The sequence below is a fragment of the Centroberyx gerrardi genome, chromosome 3, assembly GCF_048128805.1.
Source record: "Centroberyx gerrardi isolate f3 chromosome 3, fCenGer3.hap1.cur.20231027, whole genome shotgun sequence".
Classification (NCBI taxonomy): domain Eukaryota; kingdom Metazoa; phylum Chordata; class Actinopteri; order Beryciformes; family Berycidae; genus Centroberyx; species Centroberyx gerrardi.
In genome coordinates, this window is record NC_135999.1 from 24,189,210 (window position 1) to 24,206,413 (window position 17,204).

At 44.0% G+C, this 17,204-nt stretch overlaps 1 protein-coding gene across 1 annotated transcript in view; it reads right to left on the reverse strand.

Moving 5' to 3' along the window:
- Positions 1-15,983, reverse strand: part of LOC139928518 (sodium/potassium/calcium exchanger 3) — a 43,138-nt gene extending 27,155 nt beyond the window's left edge. The window contains exons 1-2 of the mRNA XM_071921095.2: positions 15,788-15,983; positions 13,035-13,169 (exon numbers count right to left, since the gene is read on the reverse strand). Coding sequence (XP_071777196.1) covers positions 13,035-13,169; positions 15,788-15,983 — 331 coding nt within the window. The remainder of the gene's footprint in view (positions 1-13,034; positions 13,170-15,787) is intronic.
- Between the last annotated feature and the right edge of the window lie 1,221 nt (positions 15,984-17,204).

Consider the following 17,204-nt stretch of genomic DNA (forward strand, 5'->3'; position numbering starts at 1 on the left):
ATCAGAAACCTGGAGTGGGCTATCGCTCTCTCACGGGTCATGTGGATAACCGGCTACATGGTTGTTAATGGTTTCATTAAGTGGCAAAATGTGTTGATGAGCTAATATATTCACAGTGAATTATTCAAAGTGCCGTAAGTGGGTTGCCATGTCGGTAGAAACTGCTAATGCGAGCTGCCTATGTTAATTTTCACTTTGTGGTTAATCACGCAGGTAATTTCAAAGTGACGAACGCCTAATTGTGCATATAATATACCTTCAGGAGCGTGAACTGTAAGGTTTAACTTTTACTGTACTTTGTCAGTAGCAGAGCGACAAGAACAACAAAATTGTCCGGTTCCGCTGGAAAGGCAGAAGCAGTAATATTCAGAGTCAGCTCCAAAATTTCGAGTCCTACCCCCCCCCCCCCACACACACACCCCCTTTCTTACTGGTGATGATGTCACCTCAGAGTCAGAGCCTGGGAGCCTTACGTAACACGGGGCAAGGCTCCACTCTGCTGTGCTCCGTATGCTCCAAAGGGGGTTGGGGAGAGGGCAGTTGGGTGCGTGTGTGTGTGTGTGTGTGTGTGTGTGTGTAACAGAGAGAGGGAGAGAGAGAGAGAGAGGGAATGCGAGTGTGTGTGTGTGCATGCGTGCAAGATTCTGCCCTGCTCCCCTCTCACTGATGATATAATACTTTTAGGCCGTTGTCATGGAAACGAACAGGCACCGCTGGCTGGATTTGGCATTGGGGGGTAAGATGACGAGGGGAGGGGGCTGTCTGACTGCATTTGGATATTTGGATAGCAGGCTCCTGTTTGGATAGGAGGCTCTCTAACTCTTTCTGTATGCGTGTGCGTGTGTGCGTGTGTGTGTGTGTGTTTGTGTGCGTGTGTGTGTGTGCAGATGCTGTTGCTGTTCTGATGACTAAGCATGTTATATTAGTTTGGTACAGACCAGCCCAGACCTCTGGAGTAATGGGTAGAGAGAGAACGAGACATGCAGTGTGTGTTTGTGTGTGTGTGTGTGTATGTGTGTGTGTGTGTGAGAGAGAGAGAGAGAGAGAGAGAGAGAGAGAGAGAGAGCAGTGAAAACACACTACGAACTTTGTGACATTTGAAACCATTTGGGGAAAATGCTCTGTGCTGTTCTAGTGACTCCAGTGAGTGAGTTCCTTTACAAAGCCAGTCTGGCAAAAATCAATCAAATACAGTTTGACTTATTGTTTCACAGTTTAACTTATTAAATCATTCATCACACAAGGCTGAAAAACAACTCCAGAGAAATAAGCGTGGGACAAGCTGACATCAAAACGTTCTTGTTTTCCCAAATAAAAGCACATAATCTCAAGTCCTGAGGGGATGCCAAGTTGTCTGTAACATATAAATCATTCTCTGCCACCAGACTGACATACAAATGGTCTGAATCCCATAATAGGTTGATGGGGGTTAAGACGGGGGCGGCCATATTCATGCAGTAAAATCCCATAGCGGAGCTCCATTAGTGGATCTATGTGTGCCACGGCGGTGATGAACAACAGTTAAATACGCCGTTAATGAATTCCCTACTAACTCGCTCTACAAAGGGGCGCGAAGTACTATGGATTTGCAATACTTCTCCCTCTGTTCTCTTCCGTCAAGCTACCATCAACTGGAAGCCATCCAGCCAATTATGAATGCAAGTGATTCTGCCTCTCAGACTGGCTAATTATGCACAGTGGGAAATGTTTTTTTTTCTTTTGTGTGTAGTTGTTGTGTGCTTTCCCCCCCTGCTTTTTCCCTCCCCGCAAAACAACAAAGTACACAGAAAATATCTCCTGAATGACAAGATAGCCACTTCTCTAATAGGTTGGGATTGTAATTACTTGGCAGTGAAATTTTGTTGGTGGTGGGCATGAGTGTAAAAAAAACACAGTGGTGAGTGTGTTTGAAGATTGTTTTGAAAGGTGGACTGAGTGAAGATATTTGCACTTAAAAGGAATAGGATTTGGACAGACGGCCTTCAAGGGCGCGATCAGAACGAAGGATGAACTCCAAATACTATCTGATCAACTTCATCTTTTTTCATCTGTTTTGCTATTCATCTCTACTGTTCTTTGAAGGTTCAGAATCTAGCTGGACACATTTAATTAGCATCTAAACGCAAATCTCTAGATAATGGGAGAAAAGATATGCCACAGCTGGCATATGCGCTTATTTTGTATCTGGTCAAAGGGAATAAGTTCACTGAAGCGCAGCGCAGTTGCCCTGGAAAATTCCTATTTTCCTCCCGATTTAGAAAACAGAATAATATTGGCCTTTCTAAAGCTGCGAGATGAACAGCCGCTCAGCTGTGGGGCAAACTCCTGCTGTGAACATCCATCACATTTTGTACCTCTAAAATCCATACAACTGAGAACTCTGAAACACAGAGACCTTGAATCCGTTTGCATGCTCTGAGAGATTGAAAAGTCCCCAGAGCGCAGTGTACTGGAGGGTGTTTGGGATCAACCGTTTATCACTCCCACATGGTACTGCGTCTTAAATTTTTACGTCTTTTATTGTCAAGGAGGAATAAAAAAAAAAACAAGGTAGAAGGGGGAAAAAGAGCCAGAGGCACCACTAGCTGGTTAAAAATGACAAATATCACTGTGCCTAAAAATAGCTGCTGAACTTCAGCCCCTGTACCATATGGTTGGAAGCAAAGCATTCTGGGGGACTGACTCGACTGGGGTTGGGAAGTGGAGCAAAGAGAGCGATGAGAGCTTTCGTGTCTGAGCAAGGACTCAAAGCATAACAACAATAGTGAGGTGCGCAGTGCCTCTCTCACACATACAGTGACGGGGTTTCACCTCAGCGATGATGTCAGTGCAAGCAGTCATGGCTGCCCCTTGGAAGTGCAGCCATCAGCTGGAGTTGTCGACGCTTTAACAGAGCGGGGACAACAAAAAACAAACAGTAAGGACAATAACAAAAACAACCAGAGGGGTGGTTGGCGTTCGGCATCAAAAAAGGTGATTAAACTTGCATTTCCCCCCCTCTGGGTTCTGTGCAAGCTCATCCACGTGTGCTTCTCGTGCAGTTTCCGAGCGCACGTGGAGGGCTGGGGGCCTCTTCTGCACATGCTCAGTGGGCGACGATGATGCGGGGTGACACATCGCATGTCGTGAGTGTGGTTACCGTGCTGAGTAATGTGACATTTACGGACTCCCGCTTTTTTTCTCTCGCAGTTCGTAGCACGCACACGCCGATGCCCGAACCAACACTCATACACATGCACACAGATGCGCTCACACGCATGCTTACACATGTATCATGAGTCTGGCTCCCTTCAAAGCGGGAAATCTGCTTGGTTTGAGTATGAGACCTGACTCTCACTTGGTCATGACGCTGTATTTATACTATTGATGATGATCTTGCCTGCTTTGTAATCCATGCTTTTCAGTGGGGAGTGCATTAAAAACACTAACTAGACCATTGGTGTCTAACAGCGCCAATCACTTTAATGAGGGAAAATTTCATCAGGTCCAATGCTAGCACTGTTCCACTGTTATGTCAGAAATAACATGTGTTACATGAACAGATGAAAGCTGGCATTAGGATTGAATCATTATTTATGCATGCGCTATGTAGCTGTTATGGAGCTTTTCCCATGAAGCTTTTCCCATGGATATAAGCCAGGATATAAACCAAAATTCATGTTACTGTGAGTTCCCCAGGAGGTGGTGGCCAAGAGGTTACAGAAGATGGATTGTGACTCGAAAACTGCTGCTGAGGTGCCTTTGAGCAAGGCACTTCAAGGAAAATTTCACCCTCGGATACTCTTATACTGTTATATATGATCATTTACTTGTTTGTTTTCCCTCAACCTGCCTTATCTACTTCTACTTCAGTCATTGATTTCCTGCGTTTTCCAGAATGACTTTTGATAACCTCTGAGAGAATGTGTCTGAACTTGTTGCATTGCAGCTGTGGGTTTTACGTGTAGCTGGAGAGAGCCATAGTGATAGTGATAGTGATTGCATAGTAAGAGAGCAAGTTTTTCCGGTCGAAAAAGTTGAGAGTTGTTCCCCTTATACAAAACACAACATGTCTTGTGGCTGTATTGCATTCTGGTCTATTTAGAGAAAGTGGTCTCTCTGCCTCTTCTATGCTGTATTTCTCCCTGTATGATTGTTGAACGTGCAAAATGGAGAGTCTAGAAAGAAGCCCTTGCTCTTTGATTCTGAGAGTGATAACAAAACCGAACATTTACTGTTGATGGTTTAGATAGTTGAACATTTTTCTGCGATTAAACTCCATTGTAGCTGCACTTGAAATATGTTGACATGACGTCACGTCATCTGTGTTTGGCCAGTTATCCACGGGAATGCAAAGAAAAATACACAACCAAACAACAAAATGGACCCATAAATACAAGGTAGTACATCACCAATAGCGGTTTTTAACAATGTTTTAAGGTGGATTTTAACTGCTCCACTTGAACTGCTCAGTGGCCAGCAGTAGTAGGCTGTGGTAGTACTGGACAGCTCACAGGTGTGACACTGTGTGAGTATGAAGCAGGGTATTGGTGAAAAATAACATGCATGTTCAGTCAACTTTCCCTGGATTAATAAAGGTTAAAAAAAAAAGCTCTGAAATACCCATACATGACAGTAGGGAGGCACAGAGATATGGACAAGTCAAAATCAAGCATTGTCTTAATGGGTGGGGGGTGTCTGTTTGGAAAAAAGACAGTTGATGTCTAATTAGTATAACCTTTTAAACAAAATAATGCCCAAAAATGATGAATAGTGTATTTCTAGCTAGTGTGATCTTTAAAAATCTTTCCCCAGTGTGAAAATGCTCCCTCAAAAAAAGATGACTCACTAAATGCCGAGCACAATCTCTCCACCTGATAAAAGTGGATGAGGTCACAACGATACTGACGTCTGTTCGATAGCAGGCGGTGACAGCAGAAACCCTTCGCCTTCTGGTCAATAACAAGTTAGAAGAGGTTTCCAAAGTGACGTGCCACATCCAGTGGCATATTGCCATTGTCACATCCAATAGCATATTAGCAAGGTCAATCAATGTGACAAGTCTCTTGGGAGCAGAAGAAGCTAACCTTGCAAAATTTGTTCGGGCAAAGGTGTGAGGGAAGACACTAATAAGACACATACAAACCTTCCTCTGGCCTTTTCCCATCACATGACATTAAGAAGAAAGGAGGAAGAAGGAAAGAGACATTTGGAGAAAATACTGTGCCTTCAGCCTGTTACAGCCTGAATTCAAAATGGATTAAATAAGGATTTTTGTTACTACTACACACAATAACCCATATTGCGATTTACAAATTGTTACAAATGAATGAAACATGAAAAGCTGAAATGTTTTGAGTCAGTAAGTATTCAACCCCTGTCCAGTGACAGTAAAGGTGGATCCAAATTTCTTGGAATATCCGTGAGATGTTTCTACAACTTGATTGTAGTTCACCTGTGGCCAATTCATTTGCCTGGGCATAAATTAGAAGGAAACATACAGTATATGTCTACATAAGGTCCCACAGATGAACAAGGAACTGTCTGTACAATTCAGACAGAATTTTGAGGAGACGTAAATCTGGAGAAGGGTATAAAACAGTTTATAAAGTGCTCCGCTGGTCTGGTCTAAACCCAATTTACATCTTTGCCCGCCCCCAAATGTGTTTCATTGAAATCTAGCATCAGTGATTGTATACAGTATATAATATTCAAATGCTAAGTTAAATCCAAAATTAAATATATTGTTAAACTAAATCAAATATGAGTCATATAGCCTATTTGTGATTGACGTAAATTTAGACCTGTCACAAATCAGAATCGAATCACTTTCTAGTTTTGAATTAAGCTTTTGGGTAGAGTACAAAGGAGCATGCTTCACCCGTGCAACACCCACCTGATTCAGTTTTGAAAAGGACCTGACTAAGAAATGCAGGGATGAGTGGAAGGACCATTTGCTGAGGAGATTCCATTCCTCAGGGAAACACCGTCTCCAGCTCTATTAGGATCAACAAGGAGCGGCACAGAGGGTGACTCGACTATTTTCATGTTCATCTTGTAGTTCATGGTGTTATAGTTCTACATTTGTGCGTATTTGTGTCCCGTCTTGCAGCAATGTGCATGCAGTGGTGCTGCACATGTTGCTTTTGTTTGTTATTTGTGCATCCGCCGTGGTGCGTTTGTGGGCCCCAATGTAAATCAAATGCCCTCTCTATTGATTTGCTCTGGCGCCGGGGTTGGTCAGGGAGGTGACCACCAACCCAAGGACCACTATGACAGAACTACAGAGCTCCTTGGCCGTGTTGGGAGATCTTTCTGGAAGGACAACAGTCGGTACAGCGCTTCACAGATCTGGGTTGCATGGTAAAGAGGCCAGAGGGAAACCACTGCTGAGAAAAAGACACACGACAGCAGCCTGGGTTTTGTAAAAAGGCAGTGAAAGAGCATGAGGGTAAAGATTCTGTGGTCTGATGAAACCAAAATTGAAGTCTTCAGCTGTGATGCAAAGCGCTAGGTCTAGTAGAAACCATCAAACACAATCCCTACCGTGAAGCATGGTGGCAGCATCATGTTGCATGGTGCTTTTCAGTGGCAGGGACTGGGAATCTTGTAAGGTTAGAGGAAATAACGAATGAAGCCAAATACAGGCAAATTCTAGAGGAGAACCTGCTTCAAGGTGCCAAAAACCTTCGATTGGTCTGGCGATTTATATTCCAACAGAACAAAGACACTCAGCATACAGTCAAATCAACACTGGAATGGCTTAAGAACAAGAAGGTGAAAGTCCTTGAGAGGCCCCAAGTCTCACAAATCTGTGAGACTTTAAGTTAGCTGTTCACAGCTGCTCCCCATCCAACTTGACCAAGCTTGAACAAAGGAAGAATGGCAGAAAATCCCCAAATCCAGATGTGCCAACCTGATACACACAAATCCAGGAAGACCCAAAGCTGTAATCGCTGCCTAAGTTGCTTCTACAAAGTATTGATTTTTAATTAAATGACATATTTCTATATTTAATTTTCAATAAATTTGAAAAAAAATAAATAAATAATAAGATATGTTTTCACAAAATCTCAATTGAATCCATTTTGAATTCAGGCTGTAACACCACAAAATATGTAAAAAATCAAGGGGGGTCACTGCTGTCACCGCTCTGCTGTCAAAACTACTGGACCATGAGACAGTCTTTAACTATGTATAGTAACTATATGAAACATAGAAGTACCAGTACAGTTAACACGTCATTTTGATTATTGAACTGTCTTTTACTGGCTTCTATATTTGGACTGTGTAGTTTGATCAGTGTTGACAGAGTCTGTGTTGAACTGTGCATGTGTAAATTTCACTATAAGCGCCTGGTGAACTGAAAGTAGATGTCTCTTTTGCAGCAACCTGTGCCCATGTAAACTTCTGTTTCTTTTACAGAGAGCTTTCAGTGTGGCTATTTGGAACATTTTTCCACTTCAATTTTGTGTGTGATTTAAATTGACCTTAGAAGTGTTTTTGGAGTTATACCAAGTTCACTGGTTTCTTGAGAACTACTGTTATAGGTAATGTTCCTCCTGCCAGGCTATCATCATGAAATGATGTTACAGCACATGTCCAAAAAATAAACGTGATTGGTTACGTTCAGTTTGTCATGATTTCTTTTCCCTATGACTTTGCCTTCTGCTGGTGCAGCTTGTTAATAATCACTATATGCAAAGAATAAGTGGGTATATGCCTAAACTGTTCATTAGAAGTCTATGTGGGGTATACTGAGGAGCCCTGGGGGGCCACCTGGTAGAACAAAAGTCAATGTGGAAATTTGCAGCGTGATTTAACACTCTGAGCACTCAGTAGTGAAAACCGTGAGTGCAGTTTAGTAATCCATGCTCTCAAAATAATTTTTCCTATGCTGCGTCAAGCCAGCCAGTGATAGATTTCTATAATATATATACATACAGTATATATACTGTATATCTACTCAAGCATGTTTACTATCTCAGAAAAAAGCATTTTAACCTGAAGCAGTGGCACAATAGTTTATAAAGGATGTACACTAGCTGTTTCCTGAAGAACCCCTGAAACCCACTGGTCTACCACTTGGGAACTGTGGATCTGTCAGTCATCATCAAAGCCTCCCAGCCGCTGGGCTCCTTCGAGTGAATCCTCAGATAATGGCATGATGCAATCTGACAGAGTGAAATATTCTCATCCATAAAGCAACATCAAGCACCGTATCGCGCATTCCCTGCATCCTAACCTTTAATGCAGCACAGCACGCTGCACTAAATACTGCACACTAAATATGTGCTGGGTAGGCTGGCTTACTCATACAAAGGCAGACCTAAGTAATTGCCTTCAACAGAGTGCTGCGCTTCACAGAATGCATCATATCTGCCATCCTTACCACATGGTATCAAATTCTCCTTTAGGTGTTCAACCAAGGCTCCACCCATTGAAGTAATGAGTTTACAAAACATGAAGAAGACATGCTCTTACCATGAAATAAACCGACAACGTGAATCCAGATAAAAGCTATAATCCCTTATTGATTTCTGCTATCAAACCCTCTTCAGGGGGGTTTAATAGGGGAGAGTAGGGGAGAGATTTTGAATTTACAGTATTTTATTCAATCTTTATTTAACCAACTAGTCCCTTAATATTCCCTTGATTAAGAATCTCTCCTTTTCGAGTGAGATCTGGCAAACAAGAAGAAGAAGAAGAGGCTGTACATAAAAGTTGCAGATAAACAATGGAGAACAATGTATATAAGCAATAATACAATCCAAATCACATAAAAGGTAAATGCAAAGTTGAAATTAGCCACAGATGGAGACAAAGGAGAGGAAACAGGTCAAAGAATGAGACAATTGAGGTATGGATGACACAAAAGGGGCTGCGACTCAGAAGGTGTTGCTTATAAACTCAGCATATGCCGTTCTGAAAAACACTCCATGTAGCGTGGGAGTCTTTACGTCGCCTCAACCTCTCGGGAGAGCAGCGGTAGAGGAAGATGTTCATGGCACTCAGCTGCGACATCGCTCACAGTCATACCAGCAGGATGAATCTTTAAAGGTGTGTGGAGCCACTTCTGCTGCTGGCAAACAACCTGGGCTCTATAATTCAGCAGGGGAACTGGGAGGCATTTCCTCCATATGGGAGATAGGGATAAGGGAGGACATATGGAGAGAGAGAGAGAGAGAGAGAGAGAGAGTGAGTAAATGAGCAAGGAAATAAGGGAAAGCTAGAAAGAGATACCTAAAGAAATACAGCAACCAAAGAAAACCAGAAAAAAAAGATGGATAAACAACTTAGCAACAGAAGAGGGAGATAGACCAAAAGACAAATAAGAGTAGGGAGAAGCAGGCAGACAGTGAGCAGGAGGCAGAGAATCCGTGGGGCTGATATAGAGGGGAAACTTAGACTAGCTGAGCTAATTGCCGTGATGGATCGGTCTTATTCCCGCGAGGACGGGGCTCCTGCTCGTGCAATAACACAACAAGATGACTTCGGCAATCTGCACGCTAGGCAGTTATGAAAGAACTTTGCCACCATCTGCAACTGTTAATACTGTTGTTGTCATTGTGTTGGGAAGGCGGCGGCCCACTCAGAGCTAATACTGTAATATCGCAGAATTGATTTCTCAGAGGAAATCATTCCGGGGGCGCCCCAGGTCAATTTTGCATTTGATTAGCGGAGGGCTATGGCCGAGGTATTAAAGGAGTGATCATTTATTCTGATTTGATTAATTCATCAGCCGTACCATGGCGACAGACCAGGCGTAATCTCCGCTTGCTAACTTGCCTCCTCCACGTGGAGACAAGGTGCCAGGAATCCGCCCACATGAACTGGGACAAGCACACGCGCACAGACAAACATGCACACACAAATACACACACACACACACACACACACACACACACACAAGCAATCCTGCACACACACATGCACGTACACACACACTCCTACTTGCTGCAGAAACCTGGGCCAGCGGTCTCCCATTAATCAATACTATTCTTAACGAGGCTACCCTCTTAATGGTTTCACTTGCATACACACGCGCACACACACATCCTTCACAGGGAAGCCCTGATTAAGTCATACCACCCTCCTTTCCTAAAATGGAGTGTTGCGTCGGAGCCGAGCCGAGCCGAGCGGAGAGGAGAGGAGAGGCTCTTTAATAACGGAGGAGGACAGCCTCTGGGGAGAGACCCCTGGAGGACGCAGTCACGTGTGCGGGGGTCCCTGGCCCGCTATCTGTCTAATCACACAGCCAGCCGCTACTGTACACAACGCTCCCCTGCAGGTTGCCTCATGCGTCTGTGTTCGCCAAATGTGTTTCAGAGAGAGGGGGAAAGAAGAGGATGCACTGGGACTGTGGTGTGCGTGTGTGAATATTTGTCCGAAGGGAAAGAGGAGAGAGAAACAGTGTGTGGGTGCTTGGGTGTGGTATGCATGGATGTGTGTATTTCATCAGCAATACTGTATATCAAAACTACAGTATGATTAATCTCCCCGTTGCTCAAAAGTAATGGATTTTTCCTGTTTTTCCTCCACAGTTGTTGTGGGACACAGCGGCCATCAGCCCACCATGTGGCCTTGGACACTAGATTTGGACAACAAAGCCATCGTAATGAACAACGCTTGTTTTCCATTATGAAAGGAAGGTCAAGAGCAGGACTGAGAGGGCCCTTTTTGTATAAGATTGCAATGAACTACACACATCCAACCCCACCAACTACACACACACACACACACACACACACACACACGGACAAGGTAACACACATAAATCGGCACTTTTGTACTCCCCCCCCCCCCACACACACACACACACATGTGCACTCACCACCTCTGTCTCTCCTCTTTCCCTGGCCAGTGAACACTATCTTTGACATTTTCAGCCATTTGTAAGCCTCAGGCGGGCAGAGGCCAAGGAAATAATGACTGGAAGTGACAAAGTTAACCCAAGAGCCACTGACTGTCACTACTCTCAACCATTACTATTAGCTGCTGCCGGTGCCTTCTCTCCTTTCCCCTTCACTGGAAAATGACAGAACAATGGAGGAGGGGGGTGGGGGACTAGTATCTGAAATCAACACAAGCAGCGGGGTCCTCACAATTAAAATCAGGGAGGGAGACGTAATGACGGGTATGATGGTTTATTTCACGTGTGGCTGGGAGGAGGGCCTTCTCTCTCTCTCTCTCTCTATCTATCTCTCTCTCTATCTATCTATCCCGCTCTCTCTCTGTCTCTCTCTCTCTCTCTCATCTTTCTGGCGGTTGATCAGCAGGCCTCTAGTTTCAGGGAACAATCAGTGAGCGCCTCTGCAGCGCTGCATCCTCCCTGAACACAGAGCTCACGTTGGGATGCTTCCTCATCAGCCAGCCTTGTGCTCACTGTACGGCTGTCAAGCTTTGGAGGCTGGATTGCACACACACACACACACACACACACACCTACACACACACACACACACACACACACACACACACTTTGCTATGCACGAATGCATGCGCCTGCTCATATACAGTTGCACCCCCTCTCCTCAAGCCACTACTCGATCACGCAGACACGCAGCAACACATGCAAATGCACCTGCTCTCACTCTATAGCACACACGCACTGCTTTGACATCCTCTCCGTCATACATCCACCACCTTGTTAAAGTACACAGCTTCTCTCCTCTCAAAGGTCAGATCAAGCATGATTCACTAACTCCCCACAAGGGCAGCTGTGTGCGTCTCATACCGGGGACAAGAAGCAGAAATTACCGGAACAGGCCAAGGCTTTCCTAAAATAGAGGTTATTTAGCAAAAACCTAGCAATCCTCCAGAGGCTTCTGGGGGCCGAAGCCACCGGGGGTACGTGCTTTAAATTTAGCCGTGGCAGTGGAAGGAGAGGAGAGGAAAGAGCAGCTATAATAGGCAAGAGAGGAGAATAAGTTGAACTTTGACCTCGCCTCCCTTTATAGATGACAGCAGCGACCTTGGGAGGGTGAGCAAGGAGATTGATGACGGCCATTTTGCTTAATGAGCTCACGAGAGAACCAGCTCTCCCTCCATCAGGAGGCCAATCATCTCCTGCTCAAGGTAAAACGACAAACGTCAATGTGATCTGCGGCAGACAAGCTCCCCCTCTATTCTACCTTCCCTTCACCCCCGCACCCTCCCCTCTCTCCTCCGCCCCTCCCAGTCCCCTACACATCAATTATAACAGGATTGAACATCAAATTTCCTTCCATCTACCTCTAAAAATAGCAACAGTGCAGCGGAACATCAAAGATAGGCCAGACAAGGCTGGTGATGAGAGTCCATGCATGCGTAAGGATTGGTCCAATGAGAATCCGGCTGCGTTACACTGCTGGGCATGGCTTTATATGAATGGGAATGGATTTTAAATTTTAGGATCACCTAAATGTCACCTGTTCCAATCCCTTTGGCTGGTTTAGAGCCTCCTTGAGTGATTTTAAACGTCAGATTTACATATTATACAAATCCTGCACAAGAAGCCACACAAAGTAAGTCCTGTGCGTACAAAACGCCTTCAGCATCCTCACACAATATCCTTGAGCGCCTCAAACAGAAGTCGCTCGTTGATGATAAGATAAAAGGTCGCCATGGAAACTGGGATTTTTCAGAGATGTGGCCACCATGGGGAAAAAATGAGGGAAAAAATAGAGAGAAGGGAGAGATGGAGGAAGAGCTAAAGAAGAGGGAGAAAGACAGGTAGAGGGAGGGAGGAAGCGAGAGAGAAACCTGCAGGATCCTGAAAATGTGATGGAGACCAAGTGTGAAAATCGCTGAGGCAGCCAGAAAGCCACCGCCTGCTGTAGCCTGTGCTCGTGGGAAACCATGTGACCCCCGCAATCTGGGTTACCCCACATTAGGAAGGGAAAACAGGGGGACCAGGAAGGGTAGAAAGACAGAGGATGTGGGGTGATCATTTGTTTCCCTCTTTCTTTACTTCTTTTTTTCCCCCGCATCTCTCTCTTTCTGGAAGGAGGGAGGGACGGGGAGAACACTTGGGTCCTCTTTGTCCTCTTTCTTTCATCTCGTCTCTGTCTTACCTGGAGCAGTGCAATTCTTGGGTCCCTCATCCTCCTCCTCCACCTCCTCCAGACTGCTGTTGTCCATCTCCTGCAGTAGCCTCCTCCCTCCCCATCTCTCCTGGTCCAGGGTGCTGTGGCTGGAGACGTCATAACCTAGAAGAGGAGGGGGGCATTTTTAAAATAGCACTGAGAAAGTTCTGAACGTGTGAATGGGGCACTTTAATACACTTTTTATTGACTAATTAATACAGCTTAATCATATAGAAGCTCTCAAGTCTGGACCTGTGTTTTCCTGTCTTTAATTGCAGTGTGCAAAATCACGTTTTAACTACATGAGGAGATATTCTTAATCAAAAGATGAAGGGACTAGTGGGTTAAATAAAATACTGTAAATTCAAAAACTCTCTCCTATAACTTATATTATACGTTGTATTTTTGCTCTAAGTTATACCTTTACCATGGCTGCATCTGTATATTCTTTGTATAAGTTACAAATTGGCACCTCTGGAATGTTGCCGGTAGCAAGGTGTGTGCCAAATGATTTGTTTTCATTCCGAGAGCCAAGGCTGGCTTCTTATGTCACATTAAAATGTAATCCTTTCTGCAACAGTAGGGTAGAGGTCGGCCGGAGGAGTACACCATGTCAGTTTGATGTCAGCTACTGTATAAGTACCCCCCATCATACATTGATGAGAAGGATTTTCCAGAGAATTCCTCTTGGGGGTGGAGCAACAGTGCGACGGCAGTGCCGCCCTCAAAGAGGAGCTCCTGCTGTGGCTACATCTGCACATTTTTCAAGAAAGCAGCAACACCAATGAATTCATTTCATACTTCAGAGAGCTCAGCAGGAGTACTCTTACCCTTTCCACTCTGCCAACCACAAGTCTGGCCTAAGTGAGGGCTTCAAACAGAATTAAAAGGCCCAGGTATTCAGTAGTCCTCAGGGCATGGCTGAACTTCTCACCTGGCCTCACCTTCACTACACCACACACAGCAGCTACAGCGGCAGCGGGCTTCGCGTGCCAGCGCTGTACTTTTCCCTCCCTCCCTCTCTCTCTCTCTTTCGCTATCTTGCACACACAGAAAGAACAGGAGTATGGGAATGATTAATGTGCCACTGTGAGGAGGCGTTGAGTGCTCCGCTTCCAGCTCCACAACATCAAGCTCAATTTAACAGAACTTCATTAAGCGCATCATAAATAATCAACTTTAATTGATATTCCGGCAAGCTGATTAAGAGTTAACAAGAACACAATGGGAACAAGGGAAATGCATTAAGCGCCCCGGTGTCGTTTCTTGTTCGTCTCTCATTTTGAGCACATGCAGAGTGCAGCACTGTTGCATTTCCTTGTAACCAGGATACGCAGTGGGGAGGAAAGAAGAAAAAAAAAATACGAGTCTCACTGATGATGCACAAATCATGAGTTTATGAATATTCATGCAGACCTTCTGTCCATGGAAAGTGATAAATATGACATCTCACTTTAGCTGACGCTGACTCAGTAATTAAATAGAGTGTTGGGGGGGACATAGGGAAAGATAGATAGATAGATTGATAGATAGATAGATAGATAGATAGATAAAGAGTGAGAGAGAGATAGAGAGAGAGAAAGAGAGAGAACATGAAGACACACAGTCATACAAGTGGAACAGATGTTTACTGTTAAGTACTAGTTATTTATTATCAGTAGTTTATTCAGTTGCATTTAGATGCTTTGGCAATGCTGTTCATTTAGCAGCCATGCCAGTAAAGCATATTGACTTAAATTAGGCTTGAGAGAGCGAGAGAGAGAGAGAGAGAGAGAGAGACATTGTGTAACCGTTTGCAGTAACCTGGAGAGGTGCAGGCCTATACCCTGGGGCTCTTTGCCCTGATTTCACTGCTCTGCAGCTAAAACACCTGAGCATACAGGAGCCTCTGCGTCCCTCTGCCAAGAATAGGTTCCCATAGTTAAAGCTCAGATGAATTCCCATTATAGCCTACTGTGTACCTGCAGCACTTAGTATGACGCCTTGATGCACTGAAGCCTATATGATCCTTTTACATGTCTGCTTGGAGCAAACAGATAACACCGAAGGCCTTCTCTCATGCAAATTAACACCCTCTTTACCTGCTAAACACACAAAGTGATAAACTTCTGACACAATAAAATAGCCCACTGCTGTGGTTTTGATAAGAAGCTTACACATATTACATACATTTACAACAATTACAACAAATTACCCTTCAATTGACCAGAAGCACAAACTCTGAACTTCATGCTCAGGAATGACCAGAACTCATATAGCTAGGCCCATATGAAAAAAGGCCTATAGTAATCCTATAATGAATTTTAGAAGAATGCTATAGAAATCTCACAGCAACTTTAAATCCCTATAGGGGATACAATCGGGGGTAAAAAAAATAAATTAAAAATATACCATTAAGTTCGTTAATGTCATTAGAAATTCACTGCAAACACACAGAAGTCCCTATAAGAATATTATATACTCTATTATAAGAATAAAATATACCTTAAGGTCATTATACACACACTACAAGTCCTTTGATGAACATTATAAGAATATTATAGTGATTTTTCTCTAAGAGGGCAGCTGTAGTAGTCTATTTGGCAACAAAAGGGAGCAAATAAAACCTGTTAACATGAGAAATCTTCCATGGCAAAGGAATCATGTTAAAACAACGAACAGCTACTGCTGGGGAATGCTGCTGACCTTCTTCGGCATCCCATTGCTCCCAGTAGGAGGTTTACAAATGGCTAAATCCTCACCTGAATTTTCCGCTAAGTAGGAAAACCCCTTGACGACCAGAAGTAAGCCGCCGAACAAGCATATCTGGATTAAAACCAACTCCTTTCGCCTTTTCCGTCTCGCTTTGATCTTCTTCTGGTTCGGCATCACTTGCATCGGCCGATTCCGGAGTCGGATACCCGGTAGAGACATCCCCTCTACCGCTACCACATCCATGCGGACCCCGAAGTCAAAATGAGCAACCTCCTTTATTTCCCAGGGAATTTACTTATTTCCCGGGAACGGATAAAAAGTAAGGGGACGGGTTAGAGGGGGCGGGGGGTGTCTATAGTAAAAAAAAAGAAAAAAAAAAAGTTACAAATCGGTACCGCCGGGATGTTGCGAGTGTCTGGCCCAAACTCCTTTTCGTTTCAAGTGCCAGGATCGGCTTCTTATGTCATGTTAAACTGTATTTTTTTGGAAGTAGTAAGGTAGAGGACGGCTGCACGAGCGCTCCATGGATGCGTCAGTCCGTTGTCAGCGATTGTAGATGTTGTCCGGGGAGAGAGAGAGAGAGAGAGAGAGCATATACACGCACGTACAGTGGCGCGCGCATGCACGATAGAGGTGGAGCAGATGTTTACTGTTATGTATTTTTATTACTAAATTGTAGGTGTTTGGCAATACTGTTCATTTAACATTTATGTCAACTAAGTGTGTTGAAATGAATTGTATTGCACTGACAGAGGGAAGGGAGGGAGAGAGAGAGAGAGAGAGAGAGAGAGCGAGAGAGAGAGAATCAAAATTGCAAGCTGTTTGTTGGGTTGATGTGTAAAAGATGTATGCCTTTCACTGCCCTCTTCTGGGAAAAGGCTTTTGGTGATAGACAGCAGCCAGTATTTGCAGCTGGTGATATAGTGCTGAATAATAAAAAAGTTGTATGCCTGTTTCTAAAAATAAATTGGCTTGACTGTAACCTACCCAGTCTGTTTTTTGGACTAAGACCACTCAACCCATGCAAACATGAAGTATATAAATTCAGTGAGCACTAGTCAACTAAAGCTATGACTTCTAGGCTGCCACGACTATTACTACTACTACTACTAATAATAATAAAAGCGATCATCCTAACATATGCCATATACTATGTGAGTCACGTTTGACTGTCATTCCTCTCAAATATAGGTTTCTTTGTTGTCGTTTCTTTGTTTCTCTTCAGAAATTTGGTCTGAAATAAGAGTTGGCACGTTTATGTTGGTTGTCTTTCCCCCAAATCACTCATTATGCCCAGGACAGATTAGATTAGTTTTATTTTCTTTGATCACATAATAGAAGTTATAGCCTATGATTTGATTTCACCAGTGTAGGCCCCTGCCTGCTTGTTCATGTTGCCTACTAACACTCACTGCATAGCTGTGTCAGCAAAACAAAGACCACAAATTCCATTGTATAATGTCT